The sequence below is a fragment of the Marmota marmota genome, unplaced genomic scaffold (genome assembly GCF_001458135.2).
Source record: "Marmota marmota marmota unplaced genomic scaffold, marMar, whole genome shotgun sequence".
NCBI classification, from domain to species: Eukaryota; Metazoa; Chordata; class Mammalia; order Rodentia; family Sciuridae; genus Marmota; species Marmota marmota.
In genome coordinates, this window is record NW_026000229.1 from 15905853 (window position 1) to 15931123 (window position 25271).

At 40.2% G+C, this 25271-nt stretch overlaps 2 protein-coding genes across 15 annotated transcripts in view; one reads left to right on the forward strand and one right to left on the reverse strand.

Moving 5' to 3' along the window:
- Hacd3 (3-hydroxyacyl-CoA dehydratase 3) overlaps nt 1–11628 on the reverse strand; it is a 35407-nt gene extending 23779 nt beyond the window's left edge. Inside the window, exon 1 of one of the 2 annotated variants that reach the window (XM_015480527.2) lies at nt 11370–11628. In XM_015480527.2, coding sequence (XP_015336013.1) covers nt 11370–11462 — 93 coding nt within the window. In that variant the 5' untranslated portion in view covers nt 11463–11628. Of the gene's footprint in view, nt 1–8031; nt 8122–11369 lie in introns of those variants that run through there. The other variant, XM_048793469.1, reaches the window with a different exon arrangement.
- A 12695-nt stretch (nt 11629–24323) lies between these two features.
- Nucleotides 24324–25271, forward strand: part of Dpp8 (dipeptidyl peptidase 8) — a 60834-nt gene continuing 59886 nt past the window's right edge. For 7 of the 13 annotated variants that reach the window (XR_007343889.1, XM_048793357.1, XM_048793364.1 and 4 more), the window contains exon 1: nt 24637–25179. The gene's annotated coding sequence lies outside the window, so the exon portion shown is untranslated. The other 6 variants (XM_048793367.1, XM_015480534.2, XM_048793363.1 and 3 more) reach the window with 4 other exon arrangements.

Below are 25271 nucleotides of genomic sequence, written 5' to 3' on the forward strand. Positions count from 1 at the left end.
CATCATCAAAATGGCGATATTACCAAAAGTTCTCTATAGGTTTAATGCAATGCCAATCAAAATCCCAACGGCATTTCTTGTAGAAATAGAGAAAGCAATCATGAAATTCATATGGAAAAATAAAAGACCCAGAATAGCAAAAACAATGCTAAGCAGGAAGTGTGAATCAGGCGGTATAGCGATACCAGACTTCAGCAGCATAATTTAAAGGGAAATTACTTAATACTTTTTTCAATGAAAGAGAAGCAACTCATCTCTTATCTCTAATTCAAGATCACTTGATTTTCTCCTAGGTAAGGTTCGGCTCTTTAAGCTCCTTCATTCATCAAAGGAAACCACCAGGATAGAAAGAAGCCTGGAGAGGGACTATGCTAATGGGCAGTGGGAGCTGACTTGTGTATAGCCAAGTCAGAAAAAGGGGGGGAATGAAGGCTCAGTGGGGAACACTTGAGCACAGCCACACCAGAGTGACTACATTTGCTTTTACCAGGAGCAGAGGGGCCCTACTGGTTGAGACCAATTTAAAAGAAATTCATGGCTTGAGGGGTTTTGGATCTTCTAAATTTTGTGAATTTGGGCTGCATAACTTTTAAGAGCCACGTAACCCCTGTAACTTCTCAGGGACCTTTTCCTCTATTTTGCTCAGTGCTAAAGCTGTGGGGGACACGGAGATAGTATAGGTTTACTTCTATCTAGTTAATCCTAAGCGTAGTCTTCTGAAGTACCCTTTATGGGGAAGATTTCCTATTATTTGTCACATCTTTGATAAGTCTTTAGCTTTGCTCTTATTTATAAACCACTGCACCACTATGTTGAACTGACAAAACCAAAGTTCAAGTTCACTTAGAGCAAATATTCTCAAGCCAAAAGTAGTTGCAATGTTTATCTTACCTAAGTTCCCAATTTCATTTTTACCTTGTTTACTTTGCAATTTTTTTTTTAAGTTTTAGTTGGACACAATATCTTTATTTTATTTATTTATTTTATGTGATGTTGGGGCTCAAACCTAATGCCTTGCACTTGCTAGGTGAGTGCTCTACCACTGAGCCACAACCCCAGCCCTACTTTTCAATGTTCTTATTCAACACTTTTCAGTTGTTTGTAACAGAAAGACTAATTTGTATAGCCTAGCCCATCTTTTACTAGAAAAGAAATGCTTTTTCTTATAAAAAAAAAGAAGTGGATAGGGAACAGGTGAAAGATGGCTTTGATGTGAGCTAGACCTGGGTTCATATCTTAGTTATGTCTTTTTTATTTTATCTGATTTTATTTTATTTATTATTCTGGTACCCAGGATTAAACTCAGGGGCACTCAACCACTTTGCCACATCCCCAGCACTGTTTCATATTTTATTTAGAGACAGGGTCTCACTGAGTTGCTTGGCACCTTGCCATTAATGAAGCTGGATTTGAACTTGCAATCCTCCTGACTCAGCCTCCTGAGCCACTGGGATTACAGACGTGTGCCACCACACCCAGCTAGTTATGTCATTTTTTGTTTACTTCTATCATTTATTTTCAAATTTGTAGCAACTGGCCCTTCGCACCATACCCCCCCAATACAATAGGCGTTAAACCCAGTGACACTCTACCACTGAGCTCATCCCCACCCCTTTTTTATTTTGAGAATCTTGCTTAATTGCTTAGGGTTTGCTAAGGCTGGTCTGGAATTTGTAATTCTTCTGCCTTACTCTTTCTGAGTTTTGGAGACTACAGGCGTGTGCCACCATGCCTGACTGGACACTATCTTCCAAAGCCCAGGTCAAATGTTAATCCCTCTTTCCTCCTCCTCACCTCCAACATCAAACAACAGTTTCCTAACAACTTTGCTTTTGCACTTATTACAATAGTTATTACACTGTTCTTTATTTTTTACTGGCTTATCTACTCCTCTAAACTTGAGTTCCTTGACGAATGAAACTCTTAATGACTTCTATATCTCTTAATACTTCAATAACTGTTTAGAGACTGAATTAAATCAATTCACCCATTTTCATAATCTTTGGCATGATACAAAGAGTTCAGTGAACTACCTGCTACCTAACCCTTTAGACAGAGGGTTTCAATTCTCATTCTAATTATTAGTATTTATCTTTGCTTGGGTGTGATTAGTTTGTGCACAGACGAGTTAATATAGCAGGTCTAAAACTGCAATCTTCCAAAGTGCCTGCTTCTAAGATCAGCCTCTGGCTGGCATCTGGAAATGCGGCTTCCTACATTGCCTAACGAACAAAGTGGTTTCCTATGCCTAGACTTTGCCTACAAACTATGTGATTCTGGTGAAAATCAGCTTTCCTTCTATAGGAACCTGAAATTTTAGTATCTGATAGGCAGAGGTTCCTTAGGTAACCAGTCCTCCAAAAAACATGTACTGAATATCTAAAGAGCTTCTCTGTGCAGAAACATTACACATAAATTACTGTATTTTTCCTAGCTGGAAAAAAAAGGATGGATTTTCATTTTCAATCTCCTCTGCCAAAATCTGTTACCATTCTTGGTCTTTTTTGATGTTCAAATTGTCACAAATTTGGCCAGTGGAAATCCCTTCAAACAGGTGCCGGGTCATTCTGACATGACCTTATTCCCTTTAAGGATGTTGGACTTTTCTTGTCACAGACTTGGAATTATTGGTCACTTCTTCAAAGAGCCAGGGGAATAATAATTTAGGAGCCACTGTCTGGATGTACTGAGATGTACTCAATGTTCATCTTTTAGTGATCTAGCCAGGAATTTTAAAATCATGATGTCACACTGAAATTTCCAATTCAAATTTACTACTACAGAGCTTCTCCTTACAATTTTTTCATATTTGCATTTTTTATAGTAAAAATCTTTGTGCCTAAAAACATTAACACATCTACTTATTTGTTTTAGGCTAAAAAAGTTTCAGAATTAGAATATCAACATTTTACTAACCATAATTATAACAACTATTTGCAGGTTCTTTCTTTCTTTCTTCTTTCTCTCATCCTTAGCCCATAGTCTACTAAAGAAATAGTACTGTGTTCAAATTTACTTACATTAATTTGTTGGTATATGTTAATAAATAGATATACAGTCGGGTTCTTTTGATTGTATTTAATTTCAAGATTTTCTTTTTTATCAAATTTTATCTGAATATGTAAAATATTCATTGTTCAAAAGCCAAACTTCATTTAACAAGTCTCCTCAGAAGTCCTATCCCAGGGCTGGGGTTGTGGCTCAGTGGTAGAGTGCTCGCCTAGCATGCATAAGGCACTGGGTTCAATCCTTAGCACCACATAAAAATAAAAAATAAAGATATTGTGCCCACCTAAAATTAAAAGATAAATTTTAAGAAAAAGAAGTCCTATCCCAAACCCATTCTCCGCTACTACACTTCTACTTCTCACCTTTCATTAATTTCTAGTCTATCTGTTCCCTATATCTATGTGTATTTTGCAATAATAAGCAAATATATTCATCTGTTTTTAAATCCCTGTTTTTACACAAAAGGTAGCATACAATATACATTCTTCTCATCTTGCTTCTTTCCACCTAAATCAATCCTTACCAGTTCACAGACATCTTACTCATTCTTTTAATATCTGAATAATACTCAATTGAATGTAGATCCAGTATATATCCTCTTCTAATCCCCGCCTCTTTTCAGGGGGGATACTGGAGATTGAACCCAGGGCGGCTTTATCACTGAGCTATATCCCCAGTCCTTTTCAGTTTTTATTTTGAGAGAGAGCCTCGCAAAGTTGCTAAGACTGGACTCCAACTTGAGATCCTCCTGCCTCCACTTCCCAAGTTGCTGGGACTACAGGTTCAGGCCACCACACCCAGTCTACCACTTTTTTGGTGTGTGAGGGGGGTGGGGGTGAACCCAAGGCCTCGTGCATCCAAGGCAAGCATTCTACCAACTGAGCTATATCCGCAGTCCAAACACCCCTTTTTTGATTCAAATTCATCCTATACTAAAAAACACAGCTCAAGGCCTGCAATCTTTAAAAAGAATGCCTTCTTTGGCCATGGTGACCTTTCTCTTCTAAATCAGAATGCTATCTATGTTACCGATTTCTCTGCTCCTCTCTTTTCCCCAAGAAAAATATCTTTAAAGGTAATCAACTTTTATCTCTTCTTCCTTACCACAAATTTACTTGTAATATTTATTTTATTTATATACTGTGGTGCTGAGGATTGAACCAGGGCCCTGCTCATGGTAGACAAACACATAAGTTTACTTTTAAATACATTCTGACCTAGTCTCCATGCCCACCACCCACCACTCCACTGAAACTGTTATCGGCAAGATCACCAATAACCTATGCATTGCTAAATCCCCTTGACACATATCTAACCTCATCTTACTCAACTTATCAAAAGCAGCTGGAGGGCTGGGATTGTGGCTCAGTGGTACAGTGCTTACCTAGCATGTGTGAGGCACTGGGTTTGATCCTCAGCACCACATGAAAATAAACAAATAAAATAAAGGCATTCTGTCCACCTACAACTAGAAAAAAAAATTGAAAAAAAAAAAAAAGCAGCTGGACACAGCTGACCACCCCATTGAAATGCTCTTCTCTCCTGGCTTCTAGAACATCACAGGACACTATCTTGGATTTTATGCCACATAGGCTTTTTCTTCACTGTTTTTTTGCTAATTCTTTCTCCTCTGCTCAACTTCTAAATGTGTAAGATCTCCAGCACCCAACCCTGGTTCTTTTCCTCTCTCTCTCCTACAGGAAATCTATTAAGGCCTAATAGATTATATATTTCTCTCCAATATATCTCCAAATCTGTCCATGGCTCTCTCCATCTCTAAAGTCCTCTTCACTGTCACTATAAGAAAAAGCCACCCTACCTTTTACCCATACTACTACAGCAACCTCTCTAAATGGTCTTCCAGATTTCACTTCTCTTTATAATCCACAGAGCATCCCAAATAATCTTTTCTAAAACACAAATCCTAAGAAGTGACCCTTCTACTTAAAACTCTTTAATAGTTTCCCATTGCTTTTACAATGAATCGCAAGCTCCTTACCATGGCAACAACACTCTACATGACCTACATCTTGCAAATCCCTCCAACCTCATCTCCCTCTAACATATTGCTCACTTACGACACTACAAACATACTAATATCCTTTCTGTTCCTGGAACTGACCAAGCTCTGGCCTGCTTTTAAGTCTGTACTCTTGTTGGAATGTTCTACCCCCAAATTTCTTTTTTTCTTTGTGATGCAGGGGATTGAACCCTGGGCTTGTCTTTCACTGAACTACATACCCAGTCCCATCCCCCACCTTTCTGCCTAACTCATTCAAGCTTCACTTACCTGAAACATCACCTCCTCAATGAAGCCTCCCCTGACCACTCTATTTAAAATAGTCTCTACCAGGTAATTATTTATTAATTTATCTATTGTCTATCTCCCTCAACCTGAAGATAGTATCTTTAGATGTGCTGGTCACCACTGAATTTCTAGTACTAAGTCCTGCATCTGAATCATTGTGAATGCTCAATAGTTACCAAATTAGTTCACTGCTTTGAGTTTTTCTGTACTGTGGTTATAAACAATTTTGATTTATTGAATTTTTATTATAAAATTTTTAAGCAATCAAACACTGAAAAATATAACAAACATCACCATACCTATTATCCATCAATATTTTGCTTTATTTGACTCAGTTTTTAAAAAATTGAGTTATGAATGCAGTTACACAATTACTGCTGTTTTAGTCAGTTTTTTTTCACTGCTATGATGAAAGAACCTAACCAGAACAACTGTAGAGAAAGAAAGGTTTATTTGGTGGCTCATGATTTCAGAGGCCTCAATCCACAGAGGCTTCATTCCTCAGGGCTCGAGGTGAGGCAGAACAACATGGCAGAAGAGTGTGGCAGAGGGAAGCAACTCACATGAAGATGAGAAAGCAGAGAAAGACTCCACTCTCCAAATACAAAATATATACACATAGCCATGCCCCCAATGAACCACTTCCTCCAGCCACACCCCACCGGCCTCCAATCATCACTCACTTAATCCCACCAGGGATTAATTCACTGATCAGGTTTAAGGCTATAACCCAATCAACTCTCCTCCAAACCTTGCACTATCTCACAAGTGAGCTTTTGGGGACACCACATCTAAACCGTAACAACTGCCCTCTCTCCCTCTAATACATCCCATCCTTGCAAGTTATCATTATTTTAGAACTGGAGTTTATCATCCCCACTCTATTTCTTTATTCACTTAATAACATGTTGAATATTCATAAAGATATCTAGTACTTAGATATAGGTATTATATAACAGCATTATATGTTTACATAAATAGTTTCATACCGCTTATATTAGTCTTCAACTTGCTTTTTGAGCTATTTAAAAGCTTTAACTGTATAGATAGGTGGATCCATTTCATTCATTTTAGCTGTTGTATAGTGCGCCACTGTGCAAACGTACCACAATTTATCCCTTCTCCTATTGATAAAAATTGAGGCTGTTTTCAATTCTGTGTTGCAACCAACATTCTATCTACTTGTGCATACGTGTAAGAACTTCTCTAAGGGGCAAACTTCCAAGTCATAAGGATATGTACATCTTCAACTTGACTAGAGAGAGCCAAACTATTCTCCAAATCAATTATTTCAATAAATACTCCCATCATACCAACCGTATAAAAAAGTTTCAACACTAAATATCCTCACAGTTAGCAATGTCAGACTTTCTCATTTTTCCAAATCTAATGTAAGAAATAATAGTAATCGTGGGTTCAATCCCCAGCACCAGAAAGAAAGAAAGAAAGAAAGAAAGAAAGAAAGAAAGAACACAGTATCCTATGATTTTAATTACCTGTCTGATTATAACTTTTTTCAGGTTTATTGACTCTTCATGTACCCTTTTACTCTGAACTGTTTATATAATCTGCTCTTTTTTTCTAAATAAATACATCATTTTCTTACTCATCTGTAGGTGTTCTTTAAATAGTCATTTGTCAGTTATATATGCTGCAAATATCTTCTTCTAGTTGGTCTTATTTGTCAATCTTTATCTTTAGGGTTTAAAGACACTTTTCCCTGATCCAATATCACAAAGATAGTCTCCCATATTTTAGTAGTCTTTCTTCATGCATTCAAGTCACCTGAAACTGATTTTTTGTGTATAGCTTAAGGCAGGATCTTATTTTATTTTTTTGCCATTTGGATGACCAATTCTTCCAGTCCAATTTCCCAAAGGGCTTTTCCCTTAATGTGCAAGGTCATTTTGGTCGTACAATTTCTCATGTATAGATAGGTCTGCTAATAGACTATTCTGTTGCATTGTTCTTAGTGTCTGGCCCTCTCATCTAAGGCTTAGTATCACAATTAGACTAATCCCTCACACTTGAATAGCACACTAGAATTTACAAAACACTTTCAAATCCATTATCCAATTCAACTTCAAAAGAGTCCTGTGAATTGGGTGTTAACACTCACTTTTATTTGAATGAAGAGACTGAGGTTCACAAAGGTTAAGTGCATTATCTATGGTCACCAGATAGCAAGTGAAGAGCAAGGACCCAATCTCATGCCTGCAGTTACCACTTTTTCCACCAGACTCCCTGTTAGATGTAGGCAAGAATAGTTTCTGTCAAATGGCTCCCAGGGCTATGCACTTTGTCCACATACAACTAAAACAAACAAAGGCCTTGATAAATGAGCAAATATTTCAACAGCTTTGGATGTGGAAACAAACCTGTCCATTATGCTTCCCTTGAATATAAACTCTACTCTGAAAGTAATGCTGCCCCTGCTACCTCTTTACTAACTACTCATTTCAAGCACAGACAATGACAATATTTAAGTGGTTACTGTCCACACTCATGCACATCATCAGTGGTTTCTCATCAGTCATTAACCCTGCAGCTCCATGGACAGAAGAGGATGTGACAACTGGACAGTTGTGTGTCTCAGCAGAAAAGGCACAGAGCTGATACCCCAAAGTAGTATTCAGTCCTTTAGAACTAGAGTTATGTGACACACTACAGATAGCAGGAGGCATTAGAGAACTATCTAAGAACCCAGCACCTACCTTAATGACAGACAAGAATAGGTTCCTCTGCCGCGCGACCAGCGCACGAGCTTCATAAAAGAAGGTTCGAAGCATAGAATTTTACTAGTGAGTTTTAAAATTAAAGAGACATACTCTCATTACCTTTAATTCCCAGCTCCGGAGACGGCTTCTCTTAGCTCCCGCCTCTAGCCACCTAATGTGGTGGCGAAGTTTACAGAAGAGGCTAGCGAGAGAGGGAAAGCATGCCAGAGAGTGAGCTTTTATTGGGAAACAAAAAATTCAAGGGAAAATCCCATTCAATGAAGGTTGAGGGGGGCAGCAGTCCAAGGTCAGGGTCAGTGGCCAGGCACAAAAAATCCACACGGACAAGCCCTCATACCTGGGACAGGGTGGGGAAGGCTCTCACACAGTTGCATCTAAGCGCCTCTCACCCAGCCAGGGAGGTAATAACTCAAATCACCTCCCACAGGTACCATAAATGGTTTTGATTGAACAAATAAATGAAGTACTTCATCATGAGCCAGAACCACTGGTTTCAACAGCCCCTGCATGGAGCAATCAATTAATAAATTTTATAAAAAGGGCAGTCCTTGACATTCGGAAGCAGGCCTCTTCCAGCTAGACCAAATCATTCTCTTATCAGACACAAACTATCTCACAGAATACCAATCTCAGACAAGATTACTCTGAAAACCTGATGAGACAAAGACCATTTCTTAAATTTTTCATAAGCACAGACGAACACGTGGTCACTATGCCACCCACAAAATATCAAATATCCTCTCTCTCGGCTGAATGGAGTCCTACTTCTCTGCAATATACATGTTTTATTCTTGGGCTAGATTTTCCTTCTTACAGATAAGAATTATTCAGATGCCCAGCCACAGAAATGCCCCTATGACAGCATTTAATCTATATTGAACCCCCACTTCCTTAAACCAGCCCCAAATCACAGAAGCCCAAATTCTACAATCAGTTCTAATATACTGTTAATGAGACACACCATTCCTCATGGTGTGTGCTCTCCCTTGCTGCCAGGAGTAATAATAAACCCAACTTGTTTAAACACAGGTGCATTCCTAGTATTCTTTGACTGCAGGGCATTGACACAGTATGTCAGAAGTACAAGTATCTGAAAATCTATACCCTTTCTCTTTCTGGAAAGTTCTCCCAGTATCAGCTGGATAAGAATACATCTCACTTCTGAAACTAACTAAATGAAAGAGGTTTAAAAAAAAAAAAAAACATTTTAACAGTAAGAACCTGGTTCAACATCCAACTCCAATTCTACCAACAAACCCATGAACAAACCTTTCTGCTTTTATATGATAACATGCTTCCTTCTAGATAGAGTGCCTTGAAAAAGTCAAAGTCTATCCAACTTATCTTTGTAAATCTGTAATATCTTATACATGGTAGAGGATTTCTTTTATGAATGGGATTAACATGTTGTTTTTAAACTAATGGTAGTTGAAACGAATGCTTCAGAATCACAGATGTGAAAGTCCATTAAAAAATAAATAAAAAAAAAACTGGGGGAAAAAAAGACTTTTTTCCCAAAAAAAATTAAAAAAAAAAAAAAGATTTAATTCTCAAAAAAAAAAAAAAGAATACACTTTTCTACAACTTCGTGTTTTTTCACTGTTATATATTTCAAACATGTAACTCTAAACTTCTAAATATATCAACTATGATTAACACCTGTTCATGTTACTTAACTAAGAGGTTTAGATCTTTCAAGAAAATTATAAGTATGGTGCATTTTTTTCATTTGTCTCACTAATTTCCATTTCTTTCTGTCATCACCCCTTCCCTTTAAAAATATCTTTTTTCTTGTGGATTCAAAAACATGCCATAATATGCATTTAGAGAGAACAGGGCCTGAGTTTATTTAATTTGGTTTACATACTGCTTAATGAATACTTAGAGGGACTATCATAACACACGTTCTGTACTTTTTTAATTGATTGTTGGAAGAACTCTCTAGTTGAGAACTTTGATCCTCATCTACAAAAGATTTTATTTTTTCTACTTCAGTAAACACCTTAAAGCAGAGTAGAGGAAGACAGCACATAATATTTATTCACCCTCAGATGGAAAAATATAATTCAGTTTGGTTGAACATATTAAATGACACACCATGCAATGCCATAGCCTACTTAAAGGCATTCTGACAAGCATTATGTTCATCTTTCAAGAGGAAAACAGGTTTATGTTCCACAATCAAGGATTAAATTCAACAAATTCACTTCAACACTCAGAAAGCACCTACACTTTGCAAGACAACATGCCAGGCGAACTGACAGATCAAAAAAAAAAAAAGCCTGATTCAGAGGAAGAGAGCTCAATGGAGGGAATGGGGTTACAAAGTACCATCAAGGGGACCGGGTTGTGGCTCAGTAGTACAGCGCTTACCTAATACTTGTGAGGCACTGGGTTGGATTCACAGCACCACATAAAAATAAATAAATAAAGGTATTCGTCTATCTACAACTAAAAAAAAAAAATTTTAAGAGAAGTGCCATAGATGTCAAAGAGATTGGGATTAATGATGACTGTAGAAAGAACATTCCAGATCGAAAACTCCAGTTCCTTAAAGAACTGAACCCTGGATGGTTTGTTTAGAGATGTAGGGGTTCACAAGCCCTGGATTCTTCACTAACAGGGGGCTTTGGCTTGCTCACATTAAGGAGTCAAAGAGATCAAACGTAAATGCTTAATGTAACTTAAGATAATCTTTATGTTCTCTACGCAACTTAGCAAACCTAAATTCACAGGCTTCAAAAAAGAGCGAGGGGATCACTTTCTCGAGGTCTTGCAAATTTTAAAATTATGATTTCCATCACTGAACGGTAAAGGAGGGGTGTGCGCCTCCCAGAAGGTGGGGAATCTTGAGAATGTCTGAAGGGCCTGACTGGACTTCTCAGGCCAGCGCTGGACATCCAGTCACGGCCCAGAAAGCCACTGTCACAACGCACCTCAGACCCAACGAGCTCATCATACGTCTCTAAGGGCCTCAGCCAACTTCGAACCCCGACGGCCAGGCCTCCAGCTTGGGCTCCACCAGGCCGTTGAGCGCGAACAAAGGAGCCCAGGGTAGCCTCCGAGTCCCGTGCCGGGCTCACAGAGCACCCAAAGGCATCTGCAACCCTGGGGGGGGGGGACGGGTCGCGCGCTGGAGCCCGGATCTGAGGGTGAGCGTAGAAAAAGGCCCATACACCGTGAGCGCACCGCTACGCGGATCTCGCTGGCGCACTGCAGGTCCGGCACGCACACGGACAAAGGGGGCGGCGGCCCCGGCGGGTACCCGGAGCCGCGATCCCGCGCGCTTCCCGCCACCGGACCCGACCTTTTACCTGCACGTCACTCAGCTCCACGCGCAGATACAGCTCGCGATGTCGCTGAGCCCAGTAGACGTGAGGCGTCAGCACCTGATTCTCCATGGCCATAAAGCCCAGGGAGCGGAGAGGCTCGGCTCGCTATACCTCGCTGCTTCAGGTAGTGAGCGGATGGATCTGGCCGAACGCAGGCCGCAAACAACCGCGCTCCCGAGCGCCCGCAGCCTGGCAGCCTCCAGACGCCCCAAGCTCTCGGGCCGCGCCTGCGCAGTTACCGGCGGGAAGGGTGGGGTGGGACAGGGACGGGAAGGGGGCGGGGCGAGCCGGGCGAGGAGGCGGTGGGAAGGGCCGACCCTGGCACACAGTCCAAGCCGCTTGTTCCTGATTCCCTGAAGCTGCTCTGCGTTTCCGCGGTTCTACAGGGCGCTTAAGCCTAAAAAGGAAAAAAAAAAAAAAAGGCTAAGAATGAAAAGGCCCCATAGCTTATAGAGGATCAGTCAGCATGGGATAAAAGGCTTGGGAACTGATATTGCTGGAAGGTTCCTACCATTCTGTTATTCATTAATTCAGCCTTTACTGAGCGCCTATGCGAGCCTGGGCTTCAAAGCCAAACACTGAAACAGCGGCAGATAAGATGGTCTCTGCAGGCTTGGAAACCTCAGTGTGTTAAAAGACCCAAGTATTACGAACGCGTATACAATGATAATGGAGACTATGGAAGCGGTTTGGGAACAGGGTCTTATCCAGAGGGAGAGAGACCAGAGGTTTGCGGTGCTGTCCAAAAAAACTGCCTGCATGATGGAAAATATTGCACTGTGTGTTCACAAGAGCCACTACCACAGGAAGTTTTTGACACTAGAGAATGTGGCGGGAGACTGAGGAGTTGAATTTTTTTTTTATTTTACTTAATAGTTAACTTAAATAGCTAGCATATAACTGATGACTATTCGATTGGACAATACAGGAGATCGTGTCTGTTTTGTTTTGTTATGCTCTGCTGGGGATTCAACCCAGGATGCTCTACCACTGTGATACACCCCCAGCCCTATTAATTTTATTTTAGATGGCCTCCAACTTGGGATCCTCCTGCCTCAGCCTCCAGAGTAGCTAGGAATCACAGGTGTACACCACTGCACCCGCCTTAATTTATGTCTTGTTTTTTAAAAATATTTTTTAGTTGTCAATAGACCTTTATTTTATTTATATGCAGTGCTGAGAATAAACCCAATGCCTCACACATGCTAGGCAAGTGCTCTACCACTGAGCCACAACCCCAGCCCAATTGATGTTTTATTTAACTATCTATCTCACCTGTCCACTTTCATCCCCAAGTTCTTCTGCAGTGAAGAATTTAATATGAAGCAATATTTTTATGAAAACTAGAAGTCTGGGACCAAAAAAAATGAAATTTGGTTCTTTTTAACTCTGATTTATTTCTTTTCTTTTTTTTTTTTTTGTTTTAAATTTCTTTTTTTTTTTAAATTTTTTATTGTTGGTGATTTATTTCTTAGTATAGTAATCCAGCCATAAAGAGAAGTCACACCAGCTCCAGAAAACACTTAGCTCAATGGATAGGTAATATGAAATATAGAAGATTTTATATGATAAATGGACTGAATTCACAAAGAGCTAGGAACTGTGATTGAAAGTTTAAGGGCAAATCTTTGAGAGCTGGACCATGAAATGTGAGGAATTGACAGAACAGCACAGGTAGGGCAGTGGTTACAAGTCCAAAAGTGAAAAGATGTGGGAGGTTCTGTGGGCCTGGGAATAAGGGCATGGAGAAGAGAGATTGCCCTCAATCATAAAAGACAGCTAGGACATGATTAGAAAAGTCTTCACTTCATGCAGGAGCTTGTCCTGTAATCCTCCAACACATGGGAACCAAGGAAGTTTGCTACACAGGAGATAAAATCAAACCTGCTCAGCAAGATAGCCTGTCAGTGGCAAGAAATTGGTAACAGCAAACCAGTTGGAAGCTGATGTTATCTGGTATGAGCTAGGGAAAGCAGGAACCTGGATAGCCTTGAATTTAAAAATTAAGATTATTTGAAATGATGAAAGTACCTTTGTTGCACTGCCTCCGCTACAAAGCAGATTCATTACAGGGCACTTTTTTAAAAGTTAAGGCATAGAGCTGGGGCTGGGGCTCAGTGGTAGAGCACTCGCCTAGCACATGGGAGGCGTTGGGTTTGATCCTCAGCACCACATAAAAAATAAATAAATAAAGGTATTGTGTCCAAGTACAACTAAAAAATAAATATTAAAAAATGTTGGGCTGGGGATGTGGCTCAAGCGGTAGCGCACTCGCCTGGCATGCGTGCAGCCCGGGTTCCATCCTCAGCACCACATACAAACAAAGATGTTGTGTCCGCCGAAAACTAAAAAAATAAATAAATATTAAAATTCTCTCTCTCCCTCCCTCCCTCTCTCACTCTGTCTTTAAAAAAAAATGTTAAGATACAAGATGGGCAAATATTTTTGAAATGGGCAAATCTTAAATAATCATCTTAAGATGAATTTCTACAAATGTTTGTAATGTAATTATCACCCAAATCAAAATCTGGAACATTTCCAGTATTCTAGAAGTTACCTCATGTCAGTATACCTCTGCCTTTCATTCTCCCTCCAATAATTAGCATCTTGGCAGATCATCATAAAGTGGTTTTTGTCTACTCTTGAATTTCATATAAATTAAATCTACATTATCCAAAGTACATGTTGGAAGACTCGAATTGGGTGTCAACATACTTTATATACAAACAGAGATATGAAAAATTGTGGTATATATGTGTCATAAGAATTGTAATGCAAAAAAAGTACATGTATAAAGGCATGAATTGGCGTGAGATACTTTATATACAAAGATATGAAAAATTGTGCTCTATATGTGTAATAAGAATTGTAATGCATAAAAGAAATAAAAGGGCAAATATCATATGATCCAGTAACTCCCCTTCTAATATATATTTTTTGTTTTTGCTTTTTCAAAAATAAAAATATATTGAATCTACAGTAAGTGCAACTTTTGGATCTGACTTCTTTCATTAAACACAATGTGAAAAAAAAAGAAAAAAATAAAAAAAAAAATAAACACAATGTGCACCAGTTTTACCAAGTTGTGCGAATTAGTTCATTCATTTTTTCCCCCTGTGTAGTAGTTAATTGTATGACTATACCACACATTAGTTATCCATGCTCTGATGATGGGCATTTGTGTGGTTTCCCATTTATATTCCCAGGTTTATAAATAAACCTGCTATGAACATTTGTATGCCTGTCTTTTGGTGATAGATGTGCTTAATTAATTCTCTTGGGTAAATACAACTAGAATTGCTAGGTCATAGGGTAGGTGTATGTTTAGCTTTAACGGGTACTAAGCAGATTTATAAAATGTTTTGATCAATTTATTTATTTTTTTAAAATATTTATTTTTTAGTTATAGTTTGACACAATATCTTTATTTTATTTATTTATTTTTATGTGGTGCTGAGGATCAAACCCAGGGCCTCACACATGCTAGGCAAGCGCTCCACTGCTGAGCCACAACCCCAGCCCCATTTTTTTTTTTTTAGAGAGAGAGAGAGAAAGAGAGAGAGAGAGAATTTTTTAATATTTATTTTTTAGTTTTCGTCAGACACAACATTTTTGTTTGTATGTGGTGCTGAGGATTGAACCTGGGCCGCACGTATGCCAGGTGAGTGTGCTACCGCTTGAGCCACATCCCCAGCCCCCCAGCCCCATTTTGATCAATTTATATGTTTATTAGCAATGTTTGAAAATTCTTATTACTCTTATATCTTTTGTAGTTTACAATCTTTTTTTAATTTTAGCCATTCTAGTGGTTGTGGAATGAAATATTAAATAGTTTTAATACAGTCTGTTTGAAAACCTGAAGCTTATCTGCTGACTTCTATGCAAGGTGAAAGTTATTGATAAACAAAAAGATTGAAATTTGGTATTTTGCCTCAGATGTTCCATGAGATAGATCCAGTGGAAGGTGCCTTGCTAGTCTGATTCGACTACTCCTAATGTATTGGAAGATGACTTCTCTGGTCTTGAGTTTCCATGTCCATCAAATTACTTCCTTCTAATGTTCTTATCATCTGTTTCTAAATTTTCTTGCAAAGGGACCCTGCTATTGTGGAATCCTCACTCCAGGAAAATTCAATAAGAAAAAGAACTGAAATGGAGAGAGTATTGTCAGGTGAGCTATATAAAAATGCAAGGTGGCAGGGAGATAAAAATACAGAGCTAAATGGCAATGCCAAGCTGATACAGGTAGGGCTGAGGGTTTTATGATAATGCCAGTCCAATGAAAATGCAAATTAAGCATGTCTGTGTGTCCTACCTTCTAGAGGTAGCCTTCCTAGCCCCATTTGGCCCAGGGCCTCTCCCTTCTCAGAGATCAGTCATCACTATCACTACCACAGGAAGAACTTGCTGTGTGCTTATTATCATGGATAAAGCCTGTTACCAATGACTTAGTCTATTTTCCTGACTTTGGCAAGTGATCAGACACATCCTTGTTCACCTTTTTACACAATCTTCTATTCCTGGAAGAGGTTGTAGAAAATGAGCTGTCAAATTTGTCTGTTTTGTGCCTCACCTACACATGGTCCACCCACACAGCCAGCCATGGTTGTCCATGACCAAAATCAAGTTTCTCTAGCTAAACAGCACAAAGCTGAGGCTGGAGAAAGAACCTGACTGGATCAGCCCATATACATGTAACCTCCTGACCATGAGGATAGGAACTGCAGCTGATCTTTAACTTCCCTCAGCCTCTCAATCAACAATTCAGAAGGCTGTGCAGAAGTGTCTCCATCCCAGGGTCAAATGCCACCTTTCAGAGTCTGCCTTGTATGTTGGGAGTGTCCTTGCCACTGTGTTCAATTTGACCCACCTACTAAGTCCTGGTTCTCTGCACCACTTATGTGACTGCAGATCTCTGGTAAGTATGCTACCATTTCTATAAAAATAGTGGAGTAATAGGAGCGATAATAAGAGTCACATGTATGCTTTCATTTACACATCATAAAATTATTACTGGAGATTTATGTAAGAAAGCAAAAACATTAGTTTCTTGGGGGGAAGGGAACTTGGTAACTGGAGAATCCAGATAAGAGAAAACATTTTCACACTGTGTACCCATTTATTTTATTTTATTTTTTTAAATATTTTTAAAATTATCAATGGATTTATTTGTTTATTTATATGCAGTGCTGAGGATTGAACCCAGGGTCTCCCACATGCCAGGCAAGCACTCTACCACTGATCCACAACCTCAGCCCCTCACTGTGTATCCTTTTATACTTCAAAGATTTTGAATTATATTACAGGATTATCTAGTCAAAAACTTAAAAAGAAAAAGAAAGTCAGGGATAAAAGCCCTTTTTGGTTGGGTTTGGTTTGAAATATACCCCAAATCATATCCTGTAATAAACTGCTGTTAGTGTACGCATTACATGCTTACAACATGTTTCTTCAACTAAAATATAAACTTTCCTAGGCTCAGATTGCCTCCTTTGGTATTTTGTAGCATCTAACACAATGTGCTTCAGATGGCAAATGCTTACAACATATTTGTTGATAATACCCCATGCCCAAAAAGCTTTAGTGAAATTGGTGCATTCATGCTTTAATATTCACAATCTAAATTTGTGAAATCATTTTGGAAAACAATTTTATAGTATGTAACAAGAAAAAAACAGTAATCCTTATGCTGGCTGGCCTAATAATTTCCTTTTTGGAGATTTTGTTCTAAGAAAAATAATCTCAAGAAAGAAAGAGTTGTGTTGGGGCTGGGGTTTTGGCTCAGCAGTAGAGCACTCACCTAGTACATGCAAGGCACTGGGTTCAATCCTCAGCACCACATAAAAATAAATAAAATAAAGGTTTTGTGTCCAAATACAATTTTAAAAAATTTTTTTAAAAAGAAAGAGTTCTGTAGGTGTCTATGATGAAACACTGGAAACCGCACAAGGAGAATGACAAATGAATTATAACATACTAATGTAGTGGAAAACTAACCAGTGTGCAAGGTGAGGAAGCTGCCTGATTTTAAAAATATAAAATTGCTATTACAACATTATATAGTGGTAAGCATCTTGTGTTTTCTTCCTTTTAAAAAATTTTTTTGGTTGTAGATAGACACAATACCTTTATTTTATTTATTTTTGTGTGGGCTGAGGGTCAAACCCAGTGTCTCCCATGTGCTAGGCAAATGCTTTACCACTGAAATACAACCCCAGCCCCTGTTTTCTTCCTTTATAATCCTGATACTTCTCAATTTAGAGAGCTGGCAGGAGGCAGCCACTGCTTTTCAGAAGTTGTAATAGTGGGACCAGAGATCAGGGATATCAGATGCTTCTTATTTAAGCCCAGTTGCATGTGTAAAACAGAAAATATTTTGAATCACATGCAGACTAAATACAAATTTGCCAAGTAAAGAAGAGAGAAGAAAGTTAAAATGGAAGTAATAGAGTCCCCCTGCAAAGGAACCTGGGTCTTGTCTGTACCTCCTTCTGATGGCTTCTCCCAAGCTGTTGAAATGATAGAACCTCCTTAACCCTGTGACAAGTTTGGGGATCTAGGGAAAGAAAAGATGTGTGCTCATACACTGGTATTTATGCAAGGTCCTAAGGAAGCAATACCCTAGTATAACAGCAGCAAGTGGAGACGGGATGTTGAGGGTTTGGCAACAGAGGGCCTGACCTCCATGGGTGTAGGTGTAGGTGCAAAAGAGCATTTGGAAGGGCCAGCAGTTGGGACAAAGAGGAATAGACAGTATGAACTGATAATTGGAGACTGATGGGTGACAGATATATCAGTGGGTGTGTCCTGGTGGGGAGATGTCACATGTGAGTAATAGCTGGCATATTACTTTCCTAGGGCATCCATAATAAAGTGTCACTAACTGGGTGGCTTAAAGCAAAAGAGGGTCGGGGATGTAGCTCTGTGGCAGAAGGCCTGGGTTCAATACTCAGCATCATAGAAATCAATCAATTAATCAAAAGAAATTTAGTCTCTCAGAGTTCTAGAGGCTAGCAGCCAAAATTAAAGTGTTGGCAGGGTCAATCTCCCTCTGAAGGCTCTAGGGAAGAATCTTCCTTGCCTTTTCCTAAATTCTGGTGATTGCTGGTAATCTTTGTTGTTCTTTGGCTTGTGGAAACAACTATCCAGTGTCATATGGTTTCCTCTGTATGCCTGTGTCTCTTGGACTTCTTATAATAATATTAGTCATTGAATTTAGGATGCACTCTAATCCCATGTTATCTCATCTTAACTACTTACATCTCCAAAGATCCTACTTCCAAATAAGGTTACATTCTGATGTTATATGTAGACATGAATTTGGGAGAGGGATGCTATTTAATCCAGTATACCTGTGACACAAGACATTTTAGGAGATTCTGGTGTGAACCAGGGATTGGCTACATCCACTTCAATGAGGGGATCCTGAATTGAAGAGGTTTTCCTGGAAAGGACCAAACTTATACTTCCTATTGTTAGAAATCCAAACTGTATAAATACAGTTTGGATTGAACTAAGAAAAACTAAGAAAATTAAATGTACGTAGCCTCTGCATGTGACTTGAAAATATTACTTTTGCTACACATGCAAAATACGTATACAACACAATAAAGTTATGATAGAGTGGTAGAGTAATTGGTAGATTTTTCTTTAATGATGTCAAAAAGTTGTGTTTAGACTAAAATCAAAATTGAAGACTGTTGTTGTTGTTAGATGGAAGTGAATGCAGCTTTGGGCATGCCTCTCTGGGAAGCCAGGTTTCCCAGAGTTTTCTCTTCCTTTGGTCTAGGTCATTTCCTAAATCCAGGAAGAAATCTGCTCACATCCTGTGCAGGTGGTGTGAATGGGGTTCCCCTTGGTGGAATAGGCTGGCTGAGAAATAAAAGCTAGGAAAAATAGAACAATGAAAAAAAATCACAGGACACAGAAAATAATTTCAAAAATCGGGGGTGGGACAGGCAAGCCGATCATAGGGATTGAGCTTCTATGCTCTGGCAAGATGGAGCCCACACCTGCTTTATTTATATCAGAGGACATCAAAGGCCTTCCATAGAATGTTCTTCTCTAAGAAAGGTTAAAGGTGGGCTGTCCAGTTCCCAACAGGTTATGCCCATCTCTGGAGTGACCATGAGAGATCTTCCTAGTATAGCGAAGATAAAGGTCATGTGCCTTGGGCAATCTTTTGTGTGGGAGAGCCACAGATAGTTCCCAAGGTTGAACCTCAGATCTCCTTGGCTTCATGCCAAGAGAAGATCTTCATGTGTTTTTCACAGATGGTTCCCTGCAGAAATCAGTACTTTTTTTTGTTTTGTTTTTGGTACTAGGGATTGAATTTAGGGGCACTTAACCACTGAGCCACATCCCCAGCCCTTCTTTGTATTTCATTTAGAGACAGGGTCTCACTGAGTTGCTTAGTGTTGGGAAAAGTATAAACGGCAGCCATACCCCAGAGAAAAAAAACCCCAACATGGCGCCTAAGCACCTCTTCTTCCTACCTTCTTCTTTTCTGCAGTGGTGCGAAAAGTTCCCGCCCGTGTGAACTCTCCCGCCGGCGCCAATTTCAAACCTCGCTGGCGGGGAACCTTAGCCCCAATGAGAACTAATTCCTGGGCTCCGGAGCTAATATCTGAAAGAACTTGCCAATAAACGGGTTGCCTGCCATTTATCTAAACCCTACCATCTCCCCCTTAGTTCTATATAAGCACACTGCTTTTTGCAATAAAATTGAAATTCTCCCGGCGAAGTGTCTTTGCGTGGGGAATTCTTTCACTTAGTGCCTTGCTAAATTGCTGAGGCTGGCTTTGAACTTGCAATCCTCCTGCCTTAGCCTCCTGAGCCACTGGGATTACTGGGGTGCACCACTGGGTACATTTTGCTGATTGATTGGGAGTTGTACCTGAGAGCTGCCAAAAAATAGCTGTATGACTTTGGGCTGCTCTCTCTGGGCTTTCGTTGTCCTTTCTGTGAAATAAAAGAATTAAGATCAATCATCCCTTAAGTCCCTCCCATTTTTTTTTCATTTGTTTTTTACAGTACTAGGAATTGAACCCAAGGCCTCACGCCTGCTAGGCACGCACTCTACCACTGAGTTATAGCCCCAGCCCTGAGCCTGTGTATATGTGTTTATGCACTGAACAATAGAGTCAGAATGAGCTCCCCCACCCAGTAGCCCCAGCCACAATACTGGATCTGTGGTATACACCTAGTCCTCCTGTTTTTTGCATTCTCTGTTATCTTCATCACTATCCTCACCATCGTTGATATATAAAATTAATAAATGGAGTCCATTGTGATGGTGCACTCTATAATCCCAGCAACTTTGAGGTTGAGGTTGAGGCAGGAGGATTGAGAGTTCAAAGTCAGCCTCAGCAATTTTTGAGTCATTTAGCAACTCAGTGAGACTCTGTCTCTAAATAAAATATTCAAAAGGGCTGGCTTCGTGGTTAAGCACCCCTGGGTTCAATCCCTACACCAAAAATAAATAAATAAATAAATAAATAAATAAATAAATAAATAAATAAATAAAATGCCTAGTGGTGCATATCTGTAAGATCAGTTACTTAGGAGCCTGAGGCAGGAGGTTCACAAATTCAAGGGTAGCCTCAGCAATTTAGTGAGGCCTTAAGCAACTCAGTGAGTCAGTTTCAAAATTAAAAAAAAAAAAATAGGGCTGGGACGTAGTTCAGTGGTTAGGCACTCCTGGATTCCATTCCTGGTACCAAAAAAATTTTTTTTAAATATTTTATTTTTTAGTTGCAATTGGACACAATACCTTTATTTTATATATTTATTTTTATGTGGTGCTGAGTATCGAATCCAGGGTCTCGCACGTGCGAGGACAGCACTCTACCCAACCCCAGCCCTCCAAAAATTTTTAAATATTTATTTTTTAGTTTTTGGCGGACACAACATCTTTATTTGTTTTTTTTTATTTATTTTTATTTTTTATTTTTTTGCAACACTGGGGACTGAACCCAGGACTTTGCACATGCCAGTCAAGTGATGACCACTGAGACATGTCCCCTCCCCTAAGTATGGCTAGTCTAGATAAGTCAAACCTATATATATATATTTTTTTTTTTTAAGAGAGAGAGAGAGAGAGAGAGAGAGAGATAGATTTTTTTTTAATGTTTATTTTTCAATTTTCGGCGGACACAACATCTTTGTTTGTATGTGGTGCTGAGGATCGAACCTGGGCCGCACGCATGCCAGGTGAGCGCGCTACCGCTTAAGCCACATCCCCAGCCCCTCCAAAAATTTTTAGACTTAAAAAATATAGTAGGCATATAGTTTAGTGATACAGCACTTACCTATCATACACAAGGTCCTAGGTTTAATCCTCACTATCAAAATCAATCAATCAATCAATGGAATGCCTATTATACACAAGTCATTGCAAATCACTTTAAATGTATTATTTTATTCATTCATTTCAACAGTGTTACTATTCTCATTTTACAGATAAGGGAAATACAGCTTAGAAAGGCCCTATATCACTCTGTTGAGGAGAGAATCCAGTCTGTCTGACTCCAGGAATTTAGTCTATTAAATGCGTGCACCAAAAAAAATTTAAAAAAGAAAAAAAAATGTGTGCACCACTGCCTAGAAATCATGGGCTGCTGGATCTTGCAGGGTCAAGTTGATCTCTGATGGAGATCCAGTGTGTAAGGTTGTCAGACCAAGTCCCTAAAACATAAGACCAGAGCTGGATGGTAAATAGCCTGATTACCTGAAATTACCCTGGCTTCAGGATGCAGCTAGGTTTCTCATGAATGTTTCTCACTTGGCCTGACCACCTTACTTCTCACTCACACTTATCTGCTGGCTGTCCTATTTTGCTAGAATATGACTGAGTTGTTATGCTTTGTGATTTGTTTCAGTCTGCAGCAGGGGTGGACTGTATCAGCCCTGCTATGCTACCTTATCCACACCTCTTATGCTAGATAACTTGCCTTTTCCTATTGAATACCAACAATGCAGGGCAGCATAAAGCAAGCTAGGCTTTGTCACACACCCATATAAGATTTGGCAAGGTCAAGGCCTAACTGATTCAGCTGGTAAAGACAAAACAAGTCACTTTTAGATCCAGTTTGTTACTTACATATACAGCAAGATGAAGAATGCACAATGGTACCAGCTCCCTGAGGTTCTTGTCCTACACACCAAAAAATAAACAATGCTGAAACAAGAGGCCAGATGACTGTAATGTGAGTTGTGGGATACCCCATAAGTGAACAATCAATTCTAGATTGCTGCTAAGTGGTTTTTATATTCTGCAGCACTATTGAGGAGAGGAGAACAGAAAGTCACAGATTTCTCAGAAACTGCAAGGAGAAGAGAAGTGTTTTGTGACAGCCTCCATGCTAGTGGGCCATGTAAAGATGTCACCTACAGCTTTCTCAGAGTTTGAGAAATTGTTTATTTTTGTGCTACAGATTGAACTCAGGGTGTCACATATACTAAGTGCACTACCACTGAACTACACTACCAGGTCATTTGAGGGTTTTTAAACCGACCATAGAACAAATGAGACTGAAAACTAAGAAATCTAAATTCAAATCTAGATGAGTTCATAATTAGCCATATGACTTAAGCAAGTCTTTTACCTCTTTGGGGCTCTTTTTTGAATCCACGAAGTCACATATTGTTTGCTTTTCAGGGGAGGGAGATCATATCTCTTTTTAGTAGCATGTAAACTGCACAGAAACAGGGATTTTGTCCGTTTTGTTCACTACTTGTAGCCTCATCACTTAGAACAGTGAAAGTACATGATAGAGATTTAATAAACATATATTGGATGAACAAATTTCATTGTATTTTGTTAGTATGTGTGTGTGCATTTAAAGCCTTAAAATCTGCTCTGTGGTCACAGTGAAAATTTATAAGGGATACCTAGAGAAAATAACTGCCCTTTCTTTTAGGGAGCTTAAAGAAAGCTGAATGAAGGCTTGATTAACCTCAGAGTGAATACTTATATACTATAGAGTGGAACAGGTGCTCAAATGGATCTTTTATTAGTGCTATTACAATAAATCCTCATGGCATACCACTATAACACAAAGTTCTTTGTAGTTATAGAAAATAGGAAAGGCCCAGTTTTCCCACTGTTTCATTCTGTATCTACTATTTTCCTAGTCATCTCTTTAGGCTTCCTTTTTCTCGTTCTCTTAGCCAATGTATAGTGTAGACAAAGAAATTGTGGATTAAGGAATGTTGCTTTTTTTTGGTACTGGAGATTGAACCCAGGGGCCCTTAACCACTGAGCCACATCCCCAGCCCTTTTTCATATTTTATTTTGAGACAGGTTCTCCCTGAGTTGCTTATGGCCTTGCTAACTTACTGAGGCTGGCTTTGAACACCCAATCTTCCTTGCTTTAGCCTCCCAAGCCTCTGGGATTACAGGCGTGTGCCACCGTGCCCAGCTTCGTTTTTATGTGTTAGTGTGATAATTTTCTTTAATTGCAATTAAGATATGTGCGTTATATCCCTTTTACAGATAAAGGAACCATGGCCCAGAGATTGACCTACTGGAGTTCACTAATATTAGGACCAAATTTTCTGAATTCAAGTTCAGGCTGCCACAACTATGTGGCACTCATGTCTCCATCGCCTTAGTCTCTTCTCCATGTCATCTCCATGAAGGGGCAGAGATTTTTGCTGGGTTTGCTTCTTCATCCAATCCCAGCCTCTACAACTTTGCCTGATACAAGGACAGGGATTTTTGTCTACCCAATATGTTTGAGTGAAAAGAACGAATGGTTAAGAGGTTCGTCATAAAAGCAAGTCGCTGCCCCTTTTCGATGTCATCTCTGCTCTCCCTGACTTCCCGCGCCTCCATTGCTCCTCCGGCCCCTAGACGGCACTGTGGTGAGAATCCCACCATCTTGGGAGCAGTGTCCTTCTTCGTCAGGCCGCGTCTCCCCAAGTCGGAGGTCGGGTCTCGAGGAACCGGAAGTGCTGGGGCTGCTGCCGCCGCCTTTTAGTACCGTGTCCGCCGCCCCTAAGTATCGCGTCCTCCGCTTTTAAGTGCCGCGTCCGCCGTCGGGGTTGCAACCGGCGCCGCCGCCGAGGAAGCTGCTGTAGCCCGGCCCGGAGTGGAGGCGGCGCGGCATGAAGCGGCGCAGGCCCGCTCCGTAGCGCGCGCGCGTCAGGACGGTCCGGGCGGGGCCGGGGGGGAAGGTGCAGTATCCGCCCCCTTCTCCTTCCCCTTCGCCCGCGAGGCCTGGGCCTCTGCCCACGGGCCCTGTCCGCCTCGCCGAGGAGCTGCCCGCGCGGGGTTGAGCCGGTGGCGGGGCCCCATTTGCCGGAAGAGGAAGCCGAGACTCAGATTCCGAGTCAGCCAACGTTCACCAGGCGCTCCTGAGCGCTGGGTGCTGCCCTCCGGACTTCCACGTCCGTTATCTTAATTAAGCCTCTCTGGGGTTGGGAGGCCGGGTACTGTCTGTGCTCACAGATAAGGAAACGGAAGCTCACAGAGGCGAAGGGATTTGCCTAAAGTCCGACTGTGGCGGATGGGCTTGGGACTCAGATTTTCTGGTTTCCCAGCTGGTGTTCTTTTTTCCCTACTGCTTCACTCTAGGTCGGTTTTTGTTCCAACCACCCGCTTCAGGATACTGTCCTGTCCAACTTCCTTACACTTTTTCTTAACACTTTTTATCCTTCCAGCCCCTCTTCTCAGCATCTGTACTTCTCCTCATTTTCCTATTCGTTGCTTTCAAGATTTTGGCCCCTTCTGTAATTATGATTTTTTCGAGTAGCCGTGGACCCTGAAGAGTGAAATATCTAGGCTTCGGTGAGCCGCGGCATGTTGAAATGGGCGACTGTTTGTGGAATGCCATTTGAATGGGTCCAAACTCTAGAGCCCTTTAGTTGTTCTCTAACTCA